Source organism: Mytilus trossulus, chromosome 5 (genome assembly GCF_036588685.1).
Source record: "Mytilus trossulus isolate FHL-02 chromosome 5, PNRI_Mtr1.1.1.hap1, whole genome shotgun sequence".
Lineage (NCBI taxonomy): Eukaryota > Metazoa > Mollusca > Bivalvia > Mytilida > Mytilidae > Mytilus > Mytilus trossulus.
In genome coordinates this window covers 80233625-80256785 of record NC_086377.1, presented here as the reverse complement: position 1 = coordinate 80256785, position 23161 = coordinate 80233625, and the positions used below count along the sequence as shown (strand labels likewise).

Sequence of the window (23161 nt, the reverse complement as noted above, 5' to 3'; positions counted from 1 at the left end):
CCACAACATCCCACTTGACAGGATTATGTTACCACAAGACAACACACAACATCCCACTCGACAGGATTATGTTACCACAAGACAACCCACAACATCCCACTTGACATGATAATGTTACCACAAGACAACACACAACATCCCACTTGACAGGATTATGTTACCACAAGACAACCTACAACATCCCACTTGACAGGATTATGTTACCACAAGACAACCTACAACATCCCACTTGACAGGATTATGTTACCACAAGACAACCTACAACATCCCACTTGACAGGATTATGTTACCACAAGACAACCCACTACATCCCACTCGACAGGATTATGTTACCACATGACAACCCACAACATCCCACTGGACAAGATTATGTTACCACAAGACAATCCACAACATCCCACTCGACAGGATTATGTTACCACAAGACAATCCACAACATCCCACTCGACATGAGTATGTTACCACAAGACAACCCACAACATCCCACTCGACATGATTATGTTACCACAAGACAATCCACAACATCCCACTGGACAAGATTATGTTACCACAAGACAATCCACAACATCCCACTTGACAAGATTATGTTACCACAAGACAATCCACAACATCCCACTTGACAGGATTATGTTACCACAAGACAACCCACAACATCCCACTCGACATGATTATGTTACCACAAGACAACCCACAACATCCCACTCGACAGGATAAGTTCACAAGGAACTTAACATTTACATGAAAAAAACATGTTCAAAATAATGTACATTTTTGCTCAATGTTGAAGACCTCACTATGACTTTGGAATGTATAACAACATTAAATTGTGTTCCTTTCTTTTATTTGTACTTCGCTGTTCAGATTTTGTGTGAAGCATTGATATTCCATATCCTTTCTTTTCTATTATGTAATTCATCAGACTACATTTTCATATACCTAAGCTGAAGCATCTTTGCTCTCAGTCATATTCCTTTATCACACATGCTTGGCTGATATGGCTGAGGGACACAATTTTAAAAATCATGGTTTGATTATACATGTACATGATGTACCATCGACCATCAAACATATAAAAAAAGGAGATGTGGTACAAACATTTAATTGAGAATGGAAATGGGGAATGTGTCAAAGAGACAACAACCCGACCAAATAAAAAAACAACAGCAGAAGGTCACCAACAGGTCTTCAATGTAGCGAGAAATTCACGCACCCGGAGGCGTCCTTCAGCTGGCCCCTAAACAAATATACACTAGTTCAGTGATAATGAACCCCATACAATTTCAAAATTGTACACAAGAAACTAAAATTAAAATAATACAAGACTAACAAAGGCAAGAGGCTCCTGACTTGGGACAGGCGCAAAAATGCGGCGGGGTTAAACATGTTTGTGAGATCTCAACCCTCCCCCTATGTACCTATGTGGTACAAACAATGAATGATTGCCAATGGGACAACCCCAAAGAGACCAAAATGATGTACAAACATATATCCTTAACATAAGCATCCTATGACATGTATAACCACAAGACAATTTGCATAAAACATGTATAAAGTAGATTGGAAATAGTAATATTAGGCCACATTTAAAAGAATGTCTGTTTCCCCTCCCCTGGGTCTACCCTTTGTAAACAGACCAGGAAGGCAGGTTCTTTTTTTTTTTAACTGGATGTGATTGTCATAGCATGCCATGATGGTCACATGAATTGTTTGACTTGTCCAGTCAAGGCCACTTATCAGTTGTTTGTGCTCAATTTGAGTGTATTTATTTAGAGTATCAATCCTTTTGCTTTCAAGCACTTTCCAAAAATGGAAACAAATTATTTTCAGGAAAAAAATAATTTTGATTTTTTTGTGGTAAATAATTTTTTGACCCGGGGGCTTATTTGTAACCGGGTGGGGGAGGGGAAACAAACATATTTTTAATTTTGGCCTTAAACAATAACGATGATAAAACGAAGAAAAATTTAAAATTTCTAAATTTTATTTGCTACTTGAGCATGACATTAAGGACAAAAAGCATGTGAGACTTGCTATATTTTCAAAATCATAAATTGTATATATATCCGTCATGTCTGTAGGTACATTGAAAACCTGTTTACCATGTTTACTACGTATACCATAACATATCATGATCATGATGCGTATAATTTCATAATAATAATTTATTCCCTCTTGTGTAAATTACAAAATTAAATAGACATTTACATCTAGAAATAGATAAAACTGTTACTAGTCATGCTAGTAAATGTCACAACTGTCAATAAAGAACCTCTTGATTTTTGATTGGAGCTGCTAATCCTCTCATCCCTGCCCCTGCTGGTGGAACTTTATTTGTAAGAACTACTTCAAGTTCCTGAAAATCACATAATCGTTGAACATCTTTGTCTTTCCTTAAAATTGTATTGGGTAGTTTTCTGATCTTGTTTATCAATCTTCGTTCGACTCCTAATTCTTTACACAGAACTGATTTTAGCGATTCATATGTCAAATTTGATTTATCCATTTCGACCTCAATAAAATCTCGATCATCTAAATAAGCAACTCTTATTTTCAGAACCAGTTCATTCTCATTTAAACCTTGCATGGTTGGTGCTGTAGTTTTTTGTTGAGTATGAATAATTGGTGCTGTATTTTTCACTTCTATACTTTTTTGATGAGTATGAACTGAGTCAACTCCGTTCTGATTGGTACTCTCTAGATCTGCCACTGGTTGTGTATATGGAAAAACTGGATTTGATAGATAATTCGGTGTAAAGCTTGCCTCGTCTTTTTTTAGGATAGCTATGCGATTTCCTGAACCACCAAGCAGATTAAATAAGTCCTCACTTGTTGTTAAATCTACAGGCTTTTCCCCTTTTGCTGTAAGTAAGTCTTTATTTGCACCTTTTTGTAAAAGGAACTCTACGACACCTTTGTGATTTCTTTTACAACCCCAGTGTAGCGCAGACCACCCGTTTACAGGATTCTGAGAATTGACATCGATAGAGAATGTCTCCAAGAGTTTTTTTAATGAGTCTTTGTCACCATTGCACGCTGCTTCTCTAAATGATTCGTCGTTTTCACTTGTTGCAGTCATGCCTCGTCAGAGAAAATAATTGGACAAAGAAAATGAGCGTAGTGATCAAATATTTTCTGCTCTAACGAGTTTAGCGAATTGCAAAAATCACAACAAGGATGTTGTTAATTCATAAATAAATTGAAAACTAAAACGGGTTTAGTTTCCGTAATTGTAAAACTAAAAAAAAGTGACATTTCAAGCGTAAAAAGCTGAAACGCTTTGATTTTAGATATCCTTGATGTTCTAAATTATTTATTGTTGTATTTAAACTTGTTCTTACGAATATTTTAGGTAGACAATTTTTTTCAAGAACTCCCCCCTTTATTCATCCTCAAAACCGGAAGTCCCATGCTTTCTCTAGTTTCAGTTTCAATTTGACTACCCTGGGGAGCTGATAATTGTTTGTATTTTGTAAGCTTATTTAGTTTAATGTATACCTAATATTAACAGATCATAATTAAACATGAGGCATAAACATGTCAAAGAGGAAGCAGTCCTTATAATTTCGGACGAATAGTGCCAGGGCTATTTGTCCGGCCATGCAAATGCGCATGTCATATCAAGTGCGTTCGGACGCGGGTGTAATATTATCTTCAGTAGCACCAAGGAGGCGCGTGTAATCTGATCACTGATATTAAATTTTTAAGACGGTGATATCAATATTTGTGATATGTTTTGCAGTTTTCGGAATTTGACAATGGAATACGATAGTATGAACTTCCAAGAATGATATGTAGACTTATAACAGTGACTCTAAAAAAATTGAAATCAAAAGAAAAATGGGAAATAAAAGATAATTGATCGGTTTTTCAAAATTTTTCGACTCGCTTCAGCTATGATGGAAAATATGTTCAAAGCAAGAGTAGTTGAGAAAGGCCTTTACAATTTTGCGTGTCTAACTGAATGAAAGTTAGCTTATAGTTTTATTCCAAAAATGAATCTTGCAAGTAGGCCGTACTTTAACCTATAATGGTTTAATTTTTAAATTGTTATTTGGATGGAGAGTTGTCTCATTGGCACTCACACCACATCTTCCTATATCTATTCAAAGCAGAACAGTATTTCTTTTTTCTGTTTCTGCCAGATAATGGCCACAATCAACGAACTGATTATACTGCCATGGTTTGGTGCGCATATTAGACCACCCCCCTCCCCCCAAAAATTTTGAAATTTAATTCAGCTTTGTCATCGAGGCTTTGAAGGCCTCGACTGACGGAGCTGATACGACCCCAGGGGGAAGAGCGTTCCAATCCCGGATGGTTCTTGGGAAGAATGAATGTTTTCTATAGTCACAGGATGCTGCTGGTACTTGGAAGGATTTGTCATGCATGTTTCGTGACAGTCTTTTCGGTGGTATTAGACGACCTTCCTTTGATATGGCCACTTTGTTGTTTTCTATTTTGAATAGCATTGTGAGTCTCGCTTCTTTCCTTCTTTGATCAAGTGATGTCCATTTGAGATGTTGTAGCATCAGATTAACGCTGGAGTGGTTATGATGTTTGTTGGATACGTAGCGAGCTCCTCTTCTTTGTACCATTTCAAGTCTGTCAGTCTCTGTCTTAAGATATGGATCCCATACCGGACTGGCATATTCTACAATTGGACGTACTAATGTTTTATATGCATTCTCCTTCACTGTAGTTGATCCTATATTTAAGTTTCTTTTTAGGAAACCAATTGTTCGATTTGCCTTGTTACATATGTTATTAACATGATCATTCCATCTGAGATCGGATGTAAATGTGCAGCCTAGGTATTTTGCACTACTGACTGACTCAAGAATTTGACCATGTAGGCTGTATGATGTTGCAATTGTTTTGTTTTTCCTGCTGATGGTAAGTACATTGCATTTGTCAGGGTGGAATGACATTTTCCATTTTGATTCCCATATTCCGAGTTTATCCAGATCTAGCTGTAAATCGTGTGCATCTTTGTCTGATGATATCGTGAGGTATGCTATTGTGTCATCTGCGAATAGTCGGACTGTAGATTTAATTCCATCTGGCATGTCGTTAATGTAGAACAGGAATAGTGAAGGCCCAAGTACTGATCCTTGGGGTACTCCTGACTCTACATCAATATGAGATGAACTTTCTCCATCCGCAACTACTGCCTGGGTTCGATTAGACAGGAAGCTAGCAATCCACTTATTCACATTTCCTCGGATACCATAGTGTTCCAGCTTATGCATCAGGAGACTGTGACCAACCTTATCAAAAGCTTTTGAAAAGTCCATAATGAGTACATCTGTTTGCTTACCTGCGCTCATGTTGTTGGTGATATCATCCACAAATTCAATCAGCTGGGTTTCGCATGATCTTTTGCTACGAAATCCGTGTTGTAATGGATATAGAATGTTGTGGAGATCTGCATGTTTCATAATATGACTAGTTATTATGTGTTCCATGAGTTTACAGCAGATGCATGTCAGAGATATTGGTCGATAATTCTCTGCCTTGTATCTCTCTCCTTTCTTGAAGACTGGACTTACGTTGGCGTTCTTCCAGTCAGATGGTACTTCCCCAGTATTAAGTGATGTTGTAAAGATGATAGTTAGAATTGGGGCTATCTCAGTTGCAAGTTCTTTTAGTATTCTTGGTTTTAGATTGTCTGGTCCTGAAGCTTTATTTGGATTTATTTTTGTAAGTAGTTTCAGTACTCCATTTTCTGTAATAATTAGATCCTCAGCAGAAGGGTATTGACCTGGCATGTTACAGCGAGATTTGAATTTTTCTGGACTATATGTTTCCTTGGAGGAGAATGCAGACTGAAACTGCTTATTCAGAATTGTAGCTTGGTCCACAGGATGCGAGTGTAGTACTCCGTCACTACGTAGTGGTGTCACGCCGCTGCTATCAGTCTTCATATGTTTAATATAAGTCCAGAAGCGTTTCATATTGCTGTGTTGTTGGGTTTCGTCTTGAGGTGTTACTATGTTTTCTATATACTTCCAATATGCACAACGTAGTTCTTTCTGTACTTTTTGCCTGGCTTCTTTGAATTTGGATGTTATCTTAGGATCTGCTGACTTTTTCTTTCTTTTGTATAGTCTGTCACGGCGGCGTATTAGTTTACGTACATTTGGTGTTAGCCAAGGGAGCTATCTTTCTGTTTTGCTATCTTGTGCGGGATATGGTTTATTACACTTTGGTTGACCTGGGTTTTGAATAATAACCAGAGTTCTTCCGCTGAACTTCCATTTGAGGCTAGATTTCTGATCTTTTCGTGGGTTTGGATCATTTCCTCTTTGATGGTTTCCCAGTTTGCCTTCCTGTATAAGGGGATGTTCCGTGGTTTTTGTTTTCTAGTTAAAGGCTTGGTGTCTATTTCGCTGAAGACAATGTCGTGGTCTGAAACCCCAGGTATAACTTTGGTGCGTGTGAAGCGTGTTGGATTGTTCGTAATCACTAGGTCTAGCGTGTTAGGGCCTCTTGTTGGTTCCTCCACTAGTTGAACAAGTCCATTGTCGTCAAGAATGTCGCCAAACTTGTAGTGGTTTTTCTGACATGTTGATTCTGGTTTCAGGGTTCTTGTTATCCAGTTCCAGCCAGGGAGGTTAAAGTCGCCACCAACAATTATAAAGGCATTCTTTGTAGCGTTTACTTTTTCAAGACTTCGCCCAAGTTCTTCAATGCTTTCCTCATTTGATGTTTTAGGGTTGTAGTAGGTACACTTTTTGGACTTTTATCCTGCTTCTTTCTGTCTGGTGTTGATGCGTGAATAGGTTTGATACAGTCAGATGGAAGTGGACTCTGGAGAGATGTATCTGATAAAATACTAAATGAATTTGAAGTAGATAATACTATGTCAAAGCAAACTGAGCTGTAATTAGGATAGTCACAGATAAGGCAGTCCCAAGCTATTGCACTGTCCTCTACTAAGATGTTGTATGTTCGAGAGCTAACTGATTGACAGGTGGTATGGTACCACTGGTTACAAGTATCACACATGATACCTTTGTCTTCCCATGTAACAGGTTCGTCACAGGTTCCGCATAGAAATAATGTTGTGTCTGGACCTGGATTTAGGTTTATATCGTTTGCCATGATTAGTAGCATGGATAAATATGCAAGATGATATGTTTGTTTTCCATGTGTTTCATATGAAAATCCATTTTTATTTTTAAGAGTTATATGTGATCTGAAGTTTGCCAGGATAATCTGATGGTCTGGTATATTATTCCTGTTAATAATGGTGAATTGAGGATATTCATGATGGTCTACAGTATTTGTGATCTTAAGGAGTTGTCCGCAAGACATCAGAGACATGAATATGATGAGGCATAACATGATGAGCTGTAGCTGTAGAAGGGTGTGGTGATAGGATGAACCCACCTACACACACACCTTCTCGGCACTACTTGTTCAGTAGGGGGGCATTATAGAAAAATCTCTCACCTTTCATTCAAAATATGGATAACTTTATTGCAAGGGGTTGATAATTCTCTATGACAGCTACAGACATAATAATTTTGTACCTTTTTCAGCTAGACAAAATCCTTTACGCTTACTTAAAATCAGTGCTTAAAATGCACGAGTCAAACACTACCCAAATTTGTTTTACAAGTAATTTCTTCTCTCTTCTTATATTAAAAATATAGCATATTTTATGATTTTTTTTCGATGTATTGTTTATCCACATTGGACTATATATATACTAGTATGAAGAAAAAAAATCAATTACTAGTAACAAGATTAGGCCCTAACACTTAAGATTACAAACATGTGTTACCCCCTGGTGCTGCTGAAGATAATATTACACGCACACACTAATATTATAGTGACATGCGCATTGTATTGGCCGGACAAATAGTCCTGGTACTATTCGTCCGGCTAGCCGGACAAATAGCAACTGCCTTATAAATTCATTTGATATTTACTGATTTCTGCAAAAAAATAAATTATATTATGAGCCTTAGTGCACATGATTGTGGAAATATTATTTTTTTGTGTATATACATATATATTCACTAGAAGACCACACAATTTTAACTTACCAAATTTTTGTTCCTTGAATTATAACTTTACTATTTAAAAGTATGACATGAAAGAAGAGCCGCCTTTTAGTTATTTTTTTTTATTTTCAGAAAAAATGTTAAGACTTACCATACTTACTTAGCATCAACCAGCTACTGAAAATGGAATTGACGACAAGGAATAAACTACTTCTTCTGATTGGTGCACCTACTACATTACTACTAGGTTACTGGTTATTAAGCAGTGCAGACGATGGTATGATAATTTTTATCTTTTTCGCCACCTCAGTGTCCATAAGGCCATCATATGTTTTCCACCTCAGTGGCCATAGGGCCATTCTTTGTTATACTTTGTTACAGTCTATTATCTGTTTTTGAAACTTCTCCTCTGAAACTTAAGTTTTCCTTTATACCCCATGGCTTCTTTTCTATTTTTTATCTTGTGATTCTTTATTTTTGTTTGTTTTATTAGTCATTGTTAATTATATCCCCTTTGTTTAGTTTTGAATACTTTACAAACAAGCAAACCTATTTTTTTTTTATCTCATTGAAGACGATGAAGAAGAAGAAACTGCAGAAAAGATGGCCACCTCTCGACAAACAGTTATTGATGTAAAAGTTCCACCGAAAGCTGTAGGAGCTGTTATTGGTAGACAGGGAGCTATGATTAAGGAGGTACACATTATATACATATTCATGATATTATCTCATTTATTTACCTAATTTAACTAATTAACCAGAGAATGTTGGTTTTTTTTCAGATTTGATAGTATTATGATAGCCTTGGTGAAGTGGTTAGTGCATCAGTCTACTAACACAAAGGTTCCTTGTTTGATATCCGCTCCCGGAATAGTTTAAGGGACTGAATTTTTGGCTCTCCCTTGACATCATACTTCTGTATGGCTTGAAGAACGATGATAGTCTGTCGAAGGAGACATTAAATGGTTGACTCATGTTAAGAATAAGCCATATCTCTTGCACTTAAAAGACACCCTGGTAGATTTCGAAAAAGTACAGGCTAATGCCACTACAAGGCAGCACTCGCACTGGCAAAGTGGAAAGGGATTAATATAAGTTGCAATAACTTGTTTTCCTATCCACTTTTAATAAATTTGTTTAAACTAACATAGTATTTCTTTTTGCTGTAATTTGCTATTCCAAATTAATTCATGTCTGGAGCCAGAGTTAATTTCTATTTATAGATTCTGACAACAGATATCTGGAGCCAGAGTTAATTTCTATTTATAGATTCAACAGGTCTCTGGAGCCAGAGTTAATTTCTATTTATAGATTCAGCAGGTGTCTTGAGCCAAAGTTAATTTCTATTTTATAGATTCAACAGATATCTGGAGCCAGAGTTAATTTCACAGATAACAAGAGAGATTCTCAGGAAGAAAGGGGAGTTGTTATCAGAGGGACACCTGAAGCTGCTCAGATGGCAGAAAATATGATCAGAAAAATCATTGGAGAACTTCCTGTTATTGTTACTGAAGAAATGGTGGTTCCGGGAAAATGTCTTGGCAGAATTATAGGTAAATTAAACTTGATAGTTATTGTTTCTGAACAAATTGTGATCTCTTGGAAGAGTCTCATCAAAATTATAGGTATATAGAATATCTGTCACAAGGTGTTTGAATGTATAAATGCTGCATACCCTATTCATCTTCTAGAAGAAGAAAAAATATAACAAAAATATCAAGACAAATTCAAAAACGGGAAGTCCGTAAAAAGTAACAAAATCAAAAGTTACGAAATCATAGAACAAATGATAAACAACTGACAAATAGATATTGTGCATTTAGTTTTATTTAACAATTCTTGAATGAAAATAATAAATGTGTGATAAATCTTTAACAGGTAGAAATGGGGACACTATTCGTCAGATGTCACGAACTTCTAAAGCCAAAGTTTACGTTGACAGAACATGTGATGATTATAGAGAATCTGAGAGAACTGTTACCATTACTGGTACTAAAGAAAACATAGAGCTGGCTAAGGTGAGTTAAAAAGGGAAAACAGGGATTCAGAAAAATAGTGACCTATTACTGGTACCAAAGAAAATATAGAGCTTGCTATAAAGATGAGTTAAGAAGGGGAAACAGGGATTCAGAAAATAGTTACCTATTATTGGTATTAAAGAAAACATAGAGCTAGCTACAGTAAGTAAACAAGAGGAAACAGAGATTCAGTAAAATAGTGACCTATTATTGGTACTAAAGATAACAGAGCTAATTTGAGTTAAGGGGAAACAGGGATTCAGACAAATAGTCACACATTATTGGTACCAACGAAAATAGAGCTGGCTAAGATGAGCAAAGAAGTGGAAACAGGGATTTGGAAAAATAGTTACTTATTACTGGTACCTAAGAAAAAAAGAGTTTGCCATATACTGTAGTTAAGTTAAGTTTGGAAAACAGGAATTAAAAAAATAAAAGTGACATATTTCTGGTACTAAAGAAAATATAGAGCTTGCTATAAAGATGAGTTAAGAAGGGGAAACAGGTGAGTTAAGATTCAGAAAAATATTTGCCCTGGTTCAAGACTATTTATTAATTCAACAGAGAAATGTAATGGTATTTCATCAGAAAAAAGAGATGTATTTATTGTAAAGCACAGACAACTTTCCAGATGTAGTCTACTCTTCATAATTTTTTTAAAATCAGTCAATGTTCTGTTAAAGGGAGATAACTCTAAAGCATACAATTAACTCTATTCCAGTCTATGATACAAGAAAAGATAGATGATGAGGAATTATTCAGAGCCAAGAAAGCTGTAATGGAGGCCAATAGAGAACAAAGACTAAAACCAAAACAACACGTACAAGACAAGCAGACGGAAGGAAGGACAGACATGTCTTCTAGTAACCATGGTAATACGGTAGAAGAGATATTTTATGTTTTTCACTCCCAGTTTTTTCAAGGTTCTCATAAAGAAATAAGTAATTATTGCCAATGAGACTCTACACGATAGATGATAGATCAAATAACTTAGATGTTAGCTGTTTTAACAAGTTAGCTGTATTGATATGTGTTAAAAATTAGAATATAAAAACTGATTTAAACAGTTTAAATCATTGAAATTTAGAGTTTTGACAAATAAAGCTAACTAGACCTTAAATTGTTTTTCAGATCAAGCCAATGGAGTCCCAGAGCCCACTGAACTCCCACAGGTCCACCCAGCAGTAAGAGGATGGCCCGCAGGCAGGGACTATATTGAGGTCTATGTGTCCGCTGTGGCTAACCCAGGACTGTTCTGGGTCCAGGTTTTATCTTCGATGTCAGTGGAACTAGATAACCTAGTAGATAGAATCACTTCATTTTATACCTCAGAAATGCCACAGGTTTGTAAATGATGTCAGTCATAAGTACATAGGGTCTAGGAAAGGAATACTTAGGAGATAACTGTATTGTATTTTAAGCTCCGACGGCATCAATTGGGGATTTGATGGTCGCAAATTAAGTTTACTGGCGACGCCTTAGCGGAGACAGTAAACGGGTATTTGCGACCATCAAATCCCCAATTGATGCCGTCGGAGCTTAAAATACAATATTGTTATCTCCATTCTAATGAAACTGACAGAAAACAACGTTAAAACATGTATTTAAAATCTGTCGTATGCCGTCTGCGCTTGCGCGTAGGTCCCATAGCATCAATTGTCAATTGATGCCATGTAAGAAAGTGACATTATCCAATCAAAATGAACGTTACAAACGTTGTTGCATTAGAATTCATTTTATACCTCAGAAATGCCACAGGTTTGCTAAGGGCTATTCCATTATAATGTATATGGAGGATAGGAAGGGACTTTCAAAATATCCCTGAAACCAAGAACTTTTTTTAAAATAATTTTGCATAATGGTAATAGATGCATACTGAAAAAAGACTCATGACCCACATTCAATAATTAAACTTCCCTTCCTACCCTCCCGCATACATTTTAATGGAATAGCCCTAAGGATCGTTCTACCTATTGGATTGAATATCAAAATTTTATACCTCCTACAAATGTCAGAAATTAATTTCTAAGCTAAAAACCACATGAAAAATTGTTTTTGTACAGAACAAAGAAATAACAAAGAGACAAAACAGCTTTTAATATTTTTTATTATTATAATAAAATATAAATTCATATAGATAGATATAGGAAGATGTGGTGTGAGAGCCAATGAGACAACTCTACATCCAAATAACAATTTAAAAAGTAAACCATTATAGGTTAAAGTACGGCCTTCAACACAGTGCCTTGGCTCACACAACAACAAGCTATAAAGGGCCCCAAAATTACTAGTGTAAAACCATTCAAACAGGAAAACCAACGGTCTAATCTATATAAACAAAACGAGAAACACGTATATATTACATAAACAAACAACAACTACTGTACATCAGATTCCTGACTTAGGACAGGTGCAAACATTTGCAGGGGGATTAAACGTTTTAATGGATCCAAACCTTCTCCCTTTTTCTGAAACAATAGCATAACATCACAACATAGAAAAACACACGATAAAATATCAATTGGCAGACTAAACTCAATCAAAATACGTATGATTACACAATGAACGAATAAATTTGATCTGCGATATCTGAATACAAATGCACAGTTAATTAAATATTACAGACAAACATTCATTACCAAAAAGCTAACAAACAAATTCAAACAAAGCCATGGCAGGACATGACTGAGAAATATTTAACCAATCAATATTCACTTTAGAAAAAAAAACGGTTTTAAAAAAATAATTATAATCTTGAAGTTTATACAAATGTAGTAAGAATAAGTGAAAAATTGAAGATATTACAAATAATCAAAGCTAGTCATGCTAGTGTACAGACAAGATCCATATAAATAAAAAATAACAAACAAAGCATTATAAACAGTATCAACAGGTTGAATTAACAAGAAAATACGATTTGAGAGAACTCGCAGTTACTGACAGCTATTTAAAAGCCAAAACCAATTAATAATAAAAAATCATGCATCAGAGACTAAAATCAAATAAAACACATCCCAGGGATTTAGTATTTTAACGTCATTAACAGTCAAAGAAGACATGACTTGTGCAATGCCAAAAAGATACATTTATCTCGGACCAAACTATCAAACCTCTATCCATATCTATCTGGATATATTTTAGCCTTACCAATCTAAGTAAAGGTTGTGTCCCTTGGTCTGGCAAATTTCTTGTATTTGTTTGAATTTAACTACATTTAGGTATATAAAAAAATTCTCTAGTAAGGCTGACTTCCAAGATAATGAGAATCAGATGTATTTCTTTGCATTTTTCTTGAGTGTTATCAATTTTAAGACTCTCTGATAACCCATTATTTAGTAAGCAAGAGTTCAGTGGTTTGTTATTTCTTGTTTTGACAATGTAATATGTTTAATAGCATGTACTTTTCATGGTTATAATGTTTAATAGCAGGGTTACTATGTTTGATAGCATTTATCATTCAGACTGAGACTCAGTCTAACGATGTTAAGTGGTGTTTATCCTAAAGAGTTGCGTTGTTTAACAGCCTTTATTTTACAGGGTTACGATGTTAAGTGGTGTTTATCCTAAAGAGTTGCGTTGTTTAACAGCCTTTATTTTACAGGGTTACGATGTTAAGTGGTGTTTATCCTAAAGAGTTGCGTTGTTTAACAGCCTTTATTTTACAGGGATAATAATAGCCTTTATTTTACAGGGTTACGATGTTAAGTGGTGTTTATCCTAAAGAGTTGCGTTGTTTAACAGCCTTTATTTTACAGGGTTACGATGTTAAGTGGTGTTTATCCTAAAGAGTTGCGTTGTTTAACAGCCTTTATTTTACAGGGTTACGATGTTAAGTGGTGTTTATCCTAAAGAGTTGCGTTGTTTAACAGCCTTTATTTTACAGGGTTACGATGTTAAGTGGTGTTTATCCTAAAGAGTTGCGTTGTTTAACAGCCTTTATTTTACAGGGATAATAATAGCCTTTATTTTACAGGGTTACGATGTTAAGTGGTGTTTATCCTAAAGAGTTGCGTTGTTTAACAGCCTTTATTTTACAGGGTTACGATGTTAAGTGGTGTTTATCCTAAAGAGTTGCGTTGTTTAACAGCCTTTATTTTACAGGGTTACGATGTTAAGTGGTGTTTATCCTAAAGAGTTGCGTTGTTTAACAGCCTTTATTTTACAGGGATAATAATAGCCTTTATTTTACAGGGTTACGATGTTAAGTGGTATTTATCTTACAGTGTTGTGTTTTATAATCGTGAGCCTTTATTTTACAGGGTTACGATGTTAAGTGGTGTTTATCTTACAGAGTCACGTTATTTAAGAGCCTTTATTTTACAGGGTTATGATGTTAAGTGGTATTTATCTTACAGAGTCATGTTATTTAAAAGCCTTTATTTTACAGGGTTATGATGTTAAGTGGTATTTATCTTACAGAGTCATGTTATTTAAAAGCCTTTATTTTACAGGGTTATGATGTTAAGTGGTATTTATCTTACAGAGTCATGTTATTTAAAAGCCTTTATTTTACAGGGTTATGATGTTAAGTGGTATTTATCTTACAGAGTCACGTTATTTAAAAGCCTTTATTTTACAGGGTTATGATGTTAAGTGGTATTTATCTTACAGAGTCATGTTATTTAAAAGCCTTTATTTTACAGGGTTATGATGTTAAGTGGTATTTATCTTACAGAGTCACGTTATTTAAAAGCCTTTATTTTACAGGGTTATGATGTTAAGTGGTATTTATCTTACAGAGTCATGTTATTTAAAAGCCTTTATTTTACAGGGTTATGATGTTAAGTGGTATTTATCTTACAGAGTCATGTTATTTAAGAGCCTTTATCTTACAGGCTGACGATGTTAAGTGGTGTTTATCTTACAGAGTCACGTTATTTAAAAGCCTTTATTTTACAGGGTTACGATGTATCAAACCCATCAACAGGAGATCTGGTAGCTGCACCATTTGAGAATGATACCTCATGGTATAGAGCCAAGGTGATGGGGGTAGAGGGAGACACTTTAGATCTGTTGTATGTTGATTATGGAGACAGTGGTTATCTCCCCTTCAACAAGGTTCGAAGACTGAGGTAAATAGATATGACTTCCAATTTTATTTATCTAAGCATTGAACATATACAATAGAAGATGTGGTATGATTGCCATGAGACAACAGAAGACCAAATGACACTGAAATTAACAACTATAGGTTACCATACAACCTTCAACAATGAGCAAAGCCCATACTGCATATTACAAGTTATATGGTTTGCTACTGACCCCTTTACGGATCCATAGAGGGTTAGTAAAATCCATAGGGGGTGAGGCCGGAGACCGAGTCACCTATGAATTTTATTCACCCTCTGTGGATCCGTAGGGGGTCAGTAGTTAACCGTATAACGAATTTATCAGACGCTGGACTTTTTCTGCGGCGTTTTGTTGAGAATAAACAATGAAACAGAACAACATTAATAGATGACTGCGCCATTAACGTGTCATGAACCCCATATGAAACTGACTAACCCCATACGGTCTCATAGGGGGTCACCACATGAAGGTTTTTAACCAATCACAACGTGATAATTTATCTGTGGTCCGATAATCAGATATATAAGGCCCTGGAATTACAAATGTAAATCAATGCAAACCAGAGAACTGAACTAACAACCTTATTAATGTACAAGAAAGTGAACGACAAACAAATAATTATGTTACTCAGCCACACACGACAACCACTTCATTACAAGCTCCTGCCTTGGGGCAGACACAAACAGGGTTAAAAATGTTAGCGGGATCCCAACCCTCCCCCTAACCTGGGACAGTGGTGAAACAGTTCAACATAAGAACCAGCTATAAAAATCACTTGAAAAAAGCTTAACTCATCAGATGGATACAAATAAAAGTACATCTGTTCAGTTTAGATAATCTTCTTGTTGAATATTGCAAACTATCAAAACAGCTAAACTCATTCCCTGTGTCTGCAGTTACTTTGTTTTTGTCTTGTTAATCTTGTGTTTTTTAGGACAAAACTCTGTCAAATTCATTAAAAACTGTCCTTCCATTCCCTTTGTGTCTTTTTTTTACACCATTTATGGGCATGTTTTCTGTTCTGTACGTCCGTTCTTCTGTCAGTCTGTCCTGCTTCAGGTTAAAGTTTTTGATGAAGTTGAAGTCCAATCAACTTGAAATTAAATCATGTTCCTTATGTAATGATCTTTCTAATTTTAATGCCAAATTAGAGATTTTATCTGATTTTCAAGTTCCAATGAACATGGGAAATAATAGTGTGGATGGGGCATCCATGTACTTGGGACCCATTCTTGTTTATTATCTATTGTCTGTAAACTTTTTAAATATTTTTTTTCCTTTTTTTTGATTTGAACAAATCTTAGTCACAATCATTTATATAGAGTTTGAAATGAAAAATGAGCCTGTCTGTCTACTTTTTTTAATTTAAAAAAAAATAGAGGCAACTTTTATATTTGCAACAGCATGTAGACTACTTCGGTAACCATAACTTAATGAGATATTTATCTGTGGACTCATTGAAGCATTGAATAAATATGAATAATTATTATAGTCATTATCTCCCCTTGTTCAATGATATTGATCATTGTTACTTGCAAGGTTCCGTAACGAAGTGCTACAAGACCGAATTTGTGTACTGTGTGAAAAGCAAGAGGTTGAAGATGAAAAACATTATATGTTAAACTGTCCATGTTATGACAAAGTTAGACAAAGGTTTCTACCTATGGCCCCATTAGACATTTTTAGTGACAATAACAAAAAACTTATCCATTTATTGAAATACTATCAAATTCGAACTGCAAAATTTGTTAATTCAGCTTTCATTCATAGAAAAAAAAAACTTAAGTCTAATTCTGTATTTTTATTTTGTAAAATTTTACCTTTTCGGATATGATATTATATTGCTAAAGTGACATATAGGTCTAATGGGCCGGGTGTAAATATCAAATTGCTATGTATATAATTGTATAAATGTATGTTGTGATACACATGTCACTTTAATAAATTATTACTTACTTACTTACTTGCTATGGCCATCACCAGTAGTCAAATTTTGCACAGATACCATAGCGTATAATATTTTTGTTCTTTCAGATCTGAACTTGAGGCCTTGCCATTCCAAGCTATAGAGTGTAATCTTAGTTTTGTTCTTTCAGATCTGAATTTGAGGCATTGCCATTCCAAGCTATAGAGTGTAATCTTAGTTTTGTTCTTTCAGATCTGAATTTGAGGCCTTGCCATTCCAAGCTATAGAGTGTAATCTTAGTTTTGTTCTTTCAGATCTGAATTTGAGGCCTTGCCATTCCAAGCTATAGAGTGTAATCTTAGTTTTGTTCTTTCAGATCTGAATTTGAGGCCTTGCCATTCCAAGCTATAGAGTGTAATCTTAGTTTTGTTCTTTCAGATCTGAATTTGAGGCCTTGCCATTCCAAGCTATAGAGTGTAATCTGGCTCATGTCAAACCTGTTGGTGAGTACTGTAAATTCAGAAATTATTGCAATGTTTTTATTATTGTGAAAAGAAGCAACAGGATTCTAATCTCAATAATTTAAATTTGCATTTTGAAGTTTTTTATATGAAGTAAACAGGATTTTTTTCAATGTCGCAAAAGTTAAAATCACATTTAATTTCAGTCTGCACTGTTAGCCAATAGTCTGCTGCATCAGACTAGTAAAATTTCATTCAGACTAAAAAGTTTTGGCAAAATTTTGTTTGGACCTATAAAAAAATGTCAGAATATTGGTCTCCCGACTAGTAGTTGAAAAAGTTTTTGGTGCAGACTGCATTTTAGTCTAGAATGACAAAATCGTAGTAATAAATGCACACAATAATTTCTGAATTTACAGTAAATCTTAATTATATTGGTACATATCTATCTGACAGCTAAGTGGAAGTTATAGAATGTATAAAATATTAAGTCTGAGACGAAGGGTTCAGTAAAAAAAAAGGCCTAAAAGTGAAACAACATGAAATGGGGGATAGCTGTTTTCAAAATTTTAAAATATAGCACAGTCCATGTTTCCAGGATATTTCAAATGTTGTAGTGTAAACTTTAAAACCATATCATTAGAATATAATAGAGCCTTGCTTTATTTGAGCAGAAGATTTTCATAACAAAAAACAAAGTTATCTCTTAAAGGAGGGGGCCGGACCTTTATTGGGACGTCAGGTTCAGGTGTTATTAAGCTTGAGATTTTCGGGATTGATCATTTGGGATCAGGGTATTCTTTTTTTGAATTTTGGGATGGAGGGATTAAAATTTCTTTAAATTTGGGACATGAGGACTTCATGTTTTTAAGCTGGATTTCAGAATCAGGACCTCTTGAACCCCCCTCTTAAGGTCAAGGAACAGTAAATGGGCTATGTCGCAGATTTTGCTAAAAATTTACATACAACCTTGGCTCGTTGAACTACAACTGAAAATCGAAAAAATAATACATTTATCTCTTTTATTATCTGAAAAATTGCAGATTGATTTCTTTTAATATGGGTGAATATTTGTATAGAAAGCACATAAAATCGGCGAAAAACCTTCTAAAATTTGTCTTAAAATCGCCAAATCAATAATTCTACTCCATAGATTTTTCTTATAAAACTATATATTGTTGACACATAAATTTCTGTTTTAATGATATAAAATAATCATAGGGTCACCGACTTCGTTTTTTGTCTAATAATCAATTTGATACCTTGTTGGTAGTGAAAAACGTCAAATATCAACGTTTTACGTCCTGCAACGCGATAACGTTACGATTATTTCGACGTTTTGTTGGATTTTTTCACAAAGAACGCAACTTTGAATGATGTATACCGTAAAAACGAAGTCGGTGACCCTATCTTTATTTTGCATCATTATAACGGGAATTTATCTATCAACAACATATAGTTTTTTAAGAAAAATCTATGGAGTAGAATTACAGATTTGGCGATTTTAAGACAAATTTTAGAAGGGTTTTCGCCGATTTTATGTGCTTTCTATACAAATGTTCACCCATTTTGTAAGAATTCAAACAGTAATATTTCAAATGATAATTGAGATAAATACATTATTTTTTCGATTTTCAGTTGAAGTTCATCGAGCCAGAGTTGTATGCCAAATTTCACTGAAATCTGTGACATAGCCCATTTACTGTCACTTGACCTTAAATTGCAAATATGTTATAGAATAGAATAGAATAGAATAGAATATCTTTTATTTCCATAAGAGGTACCCTCAAGGGGCATAGTGCATATATACATAAATTACAATATAAAGTTACAAACAATTACAAATACAATAAAGCAGAACAGCAAAACAGTATGCTTTAAAAAGTTAGACATTTTAAATATTGCTTACAGTATCCCAGTGTTATATTATAAATGTTTACTCAAGGCAGGTGTTTTGATAAGAAATAGCCAAGTTGTTTTAAAATATGAATAGACTCACAGTTTAATAGCCAAATAAATTTATTGACCATATCCAAGGAGTAAAATTTTTTACATTCTTTAAATAACAGGTCTCTATCCTTAGAGTATACAGGACATTCTATAAGAAAATGAAGTATATACATGTATAAAAGCTTATTTATAAAAGAAGTTTATAAAGCTACATGTCAAATCTCAGTTAATGGCAACCTTTACATTTTTAATAACAAACATGGCAGAATGTAAGGAAAACTTGCGAAATCATGTTTTTCTCTTATTTCTTTCTTATAATACTCTATAATCTGCACCCCTGTCTGAAATGAGGTTTTGAAATTTCTATAGAACAATGCCTTAGGAGAGTTAACCATTTCAAGATTGTCTAAATTGATATTTTAGTTTCTATCCAACACATTTTGAAGGATGAAAATGTAACTTAATATTGCCAAATTTGGTCAAACATTTTAAGAACCTGGCAAGGTTTAGGCTTCTCTTACTGTGGATTCATTATTATTTGTTGGATACCAATTTTCTTGGCTTTCGTAGGTACTGGTGAACCACAAAATTATATATTCAACAATTTTTTTTTCTATTAGCTTGTACGCAGATGTTTGCAAAACCATGAAATCAAATATCCATGACCTTGCAAGTTTTCCCTAATCCATTAAAATTGGTACCCATGAAAATAAATGGATCCCTAGTACTTGGAATCATGGTGTAAAATGATTTTAAAAATCAGTTGGAAATAGCTAAAATGATTAGATTGGCCCATAAAAAAACTACCACTAACATCCACAAGTACCAATCTCAGAGCACTTTTTAAAAGGGCAAAGAACATCTAAGGAGGGAGTTAACTCTATAAAAATCAGCTTAATGTTTCAATCAAATTCTGTGGGCGTATTGCATTTCCGCTAATTTTTCAAAGTCCCAATACTACGTTTCCGCAAATTTAAAATATACGTTTCCGCAATTTGTATTTATTACTTTTCCGCAAATTTACCTGGTAAATTATAAAGATTTGAATTTATTTTGTCTTTTTAACAAAGAAAATGTTCTGATCTCATTATTGCTACAATTTACTAGATATAACTACCGACTCGGGTAAGGATAAGTTAAACTTCATTGAGAAACATTGGTTCGGCTTACTTGTCAACTGACATGATTGAAGAATGCTTTGTTGAATGAATTGCCGATGCTCCATCTGACGATAAATGCATGAGGTCTGCCAATTATATATTGGAATTTTATATAGATGGCAATTGCGATTTCCACCAACCATTTGGGCATCATTCCTGACCCCGAGGAAAAGAGAACAACGAATGGTGTCGAGTCTTTTCGTGTCTACCTGAACGAGCAGTTTCACGCTAGCCATCCTACCATATTTGTCTTTGTCGATGTGTTATTGAAACTGAAGACAACATCTTACATAAAGATGAGAACTTTAACTGTGGAAAAGGAGAAGATGGACTTCCTTCCTGAACAAAATACAAAATTTGTAAACGGTGAATGTGCTACTATGGACATTGTACTACGTGTTGGCTTCAAATATTCTGCCAGAACTGACTTATGAACTCATATCAAGATATTTTTGAACATATTACGTTTTAATACATTTTAATGGTGTATTTCACTTACATGTTATGATGACCTTTAACTTAATACATATTTATTTTTTAGTATAGCTTTGCTGTCGATCAATAGGTATTCCTTAATTATTTGCGGAATAGTTACTTTTTTTCCGGAAAAGTAAGATATTTATTTGCGGAAACGTAAACTTTTTTTTCCGGAAACGCCATATTTTTTTCGCGGAAACGTAAAACGCCGAATTCTGTTAGTATAGAGACATCAAGCTTTTCAATAATCAAAATTAGTGTTTGTCAAACTGCTATATATCCAATGAAATTATTCCTTTAAATTGTGTGGTTAAAATTTCTTAAAACTATATATTTTAATTAAAAAGTCTGAGTTAATATTTTCCCAAAATTTTATGTGAAATTATTGAACAAGCCAAATTTATTTTAGTTTCCCCAAAAAATATTGCCTTTAAAAATCTTAGTATTGATGAGTTGTAAATTTGTTTTATCAGGTGACACATGGAGTGAGGACTCGATAGAGGTATTTGATGAGTTGACCTATGCTGCAAAATGGAGAGTTTTAATGGCCAAGAAAATAAACCATCACCAATCTACCAGTGGTATTATACCAGTATTAGAACTTATGGACACTAATACAGATCAGGTATGTAATGTTCTCAGAAATAAGGAGATGATATTATTAGAGAAAATCTGAGGCAAAAATATATATATATATATATATATCTATAATACTAAAAAGACGAGGTCCAATATGTCAGCCGTCATAACGTAAAAACGATGAATTAAAGAATTCAACTTTATATATAACTAGTATATGTTAAAACTGTCAGACGACTTTTTACAGGAGTTATTGCCCTTAAATGACAAATTTTACCATTTAGTTTCATTTTTCGCCTACTATATGGAAAATTATAATAGATGAAGAGAATATCAAAATTGCAAAAATGATCAGCAAAACTTGTAAGTTTTACATGATTGAAATCAACAGGCCACTCCTTATTAGAGTTATTGCCCTTTTGATGATGTTTTTAACCAATTTTTGCATTTTTAGCCTTAAATCTAACAAATAAAATAGAAAGGAAAATTAATCCAGCAAAATTATTCAGCAAAACACGATCTATAATTTTGACATCATGAAGATAATTGTCCAACGACTCTTTATTGGAGTTAATTATTACCCATTAATGGCAATTTTCCGTTGTCTGTTTAACATTACAAAAATCTGAAACTACTAGGACAAATTTAACCCTACTTGTCCACAATCATCATTTGGGTATTAAGTTTAAAAGAAATATCTGATGACTGTGACTGCCAACCAAGACATGGTGAAAAATAGAACAAAGCGGTAAAATGCAAGTTTTGTCTTATATTATGAAAACGGAAACAAAAAATAAAAACTGTTTCCTGATTAAATCCATGATGTTAAGCAGGAATCAATCAATGAGTCTTTGAACTTATGCATTAATTTCTTAATAGGATGTTAATATTGCTCAAGAAATGGTGAAACGTGGATATGCAGTGTGGGATGAGTCAGAAATGTCTTGATTGAAATTAAACCTACCAATCATGCCAGACAAACAAGGGGAGAGAATTGTAGCGAAGGAGAATGTTTATGAACATTTTAACTGAAATATATGATTGTCATCAAATGATTTTAAGTATTAATACAGCATTTTGTTGTTGGTGCTAAATGTTTTTACATAGATGATGTAACTGTTTATAACTGTTTTGATACAAATGTTAGTTAATTTGTTTTGAAGCTTGTAATATAAAACAATTAGGACACAAATACAAATATATACTGTAAACCAACTTATTTTCAGGGATACTTTGTTTTGCATATAGCCCTTTGTAGCACACAACACTGTGATTTGATTTCATGATTTTCACATTTACTTGATGTAGTTAAATATGGAAAAACTCAAATTAAAAAAAAATTTTAGACAATTTTTATTCACATTATATTTCTACTTGTGAAATTTCAAAAATTTATTGGTTTACAGTATGCATCTGAGATATGAAATTATCATTAATTTGATCCTCCCCATTTTGGTATGTCTGTTGCCTGTAAGACATTTGTGTTATGTTTTAATATCCACATAATCAACACTTCTGATAAGATCTA

At 34.2% G+C, this 23161-nt stretch overlaps 2 protein-coding genes across 3 annotated transcripts; one reads left to right on the top strand and one right to left on the bottom strand.

Annotated features, from left to right (window-relative positions):
* Positions 1-2120: 2120 nt before the first annotated feature.
* LOC134719195 (ankyrin repeat domain-containing protein 40-like) lies at positions 2121-3157 on the bottom strand. Its single transcript, XM_063582206.1, has one exon. It carries the CDS (start codon positions 3074-3076, stop codon positions 2258-2260), a length of 819 nt encoding a protein of 272 aa, XP_063438276.1. The 5' UTR covers positions 3077-3157; the 3' UTR covers positions 2121-2257.
* Positions 3158-3388: 231 nt separating this feature from the next.
* On the top strand, positions 3389-23161 carry LOC134719194 (tudor and KH domain-containing protein-like). 2 transcript variants are annotated; one of them, XM_063582204.1, is made up of 11 exons: positions 3389-3469; positions 8145-8289; positions 8587-8708; positions 9367-9565; positions 9891-10030; positions 10752-10902; positions 11162-11373; positions 14930-15102; positions 17445-17509; positions 21528-21679; positions 22513-23161. In XM_063582204.1, the coding sequence occupies exons 2-11, from the start codon at positions 8196-8198 to the stop codon at positions 22579-22581; spliced, it is 1377 nt and encodes a 458-aa protein (XP_063438274.1). In that variant the 5' UTR covers positions 3389-3469; positions 8145-8195; the 3' UTR covers positions 22582-23161. The 2 variants fall into 2 exon arrangements, with proteins under 2 accessions (XP_063438274.1, XP_063438275.1); XM_063582205.1 differs by lacking the exons at positions 17445-17509; positions 21528-21679; positions 22513-23161 and adding an exon at positions 17259-17370.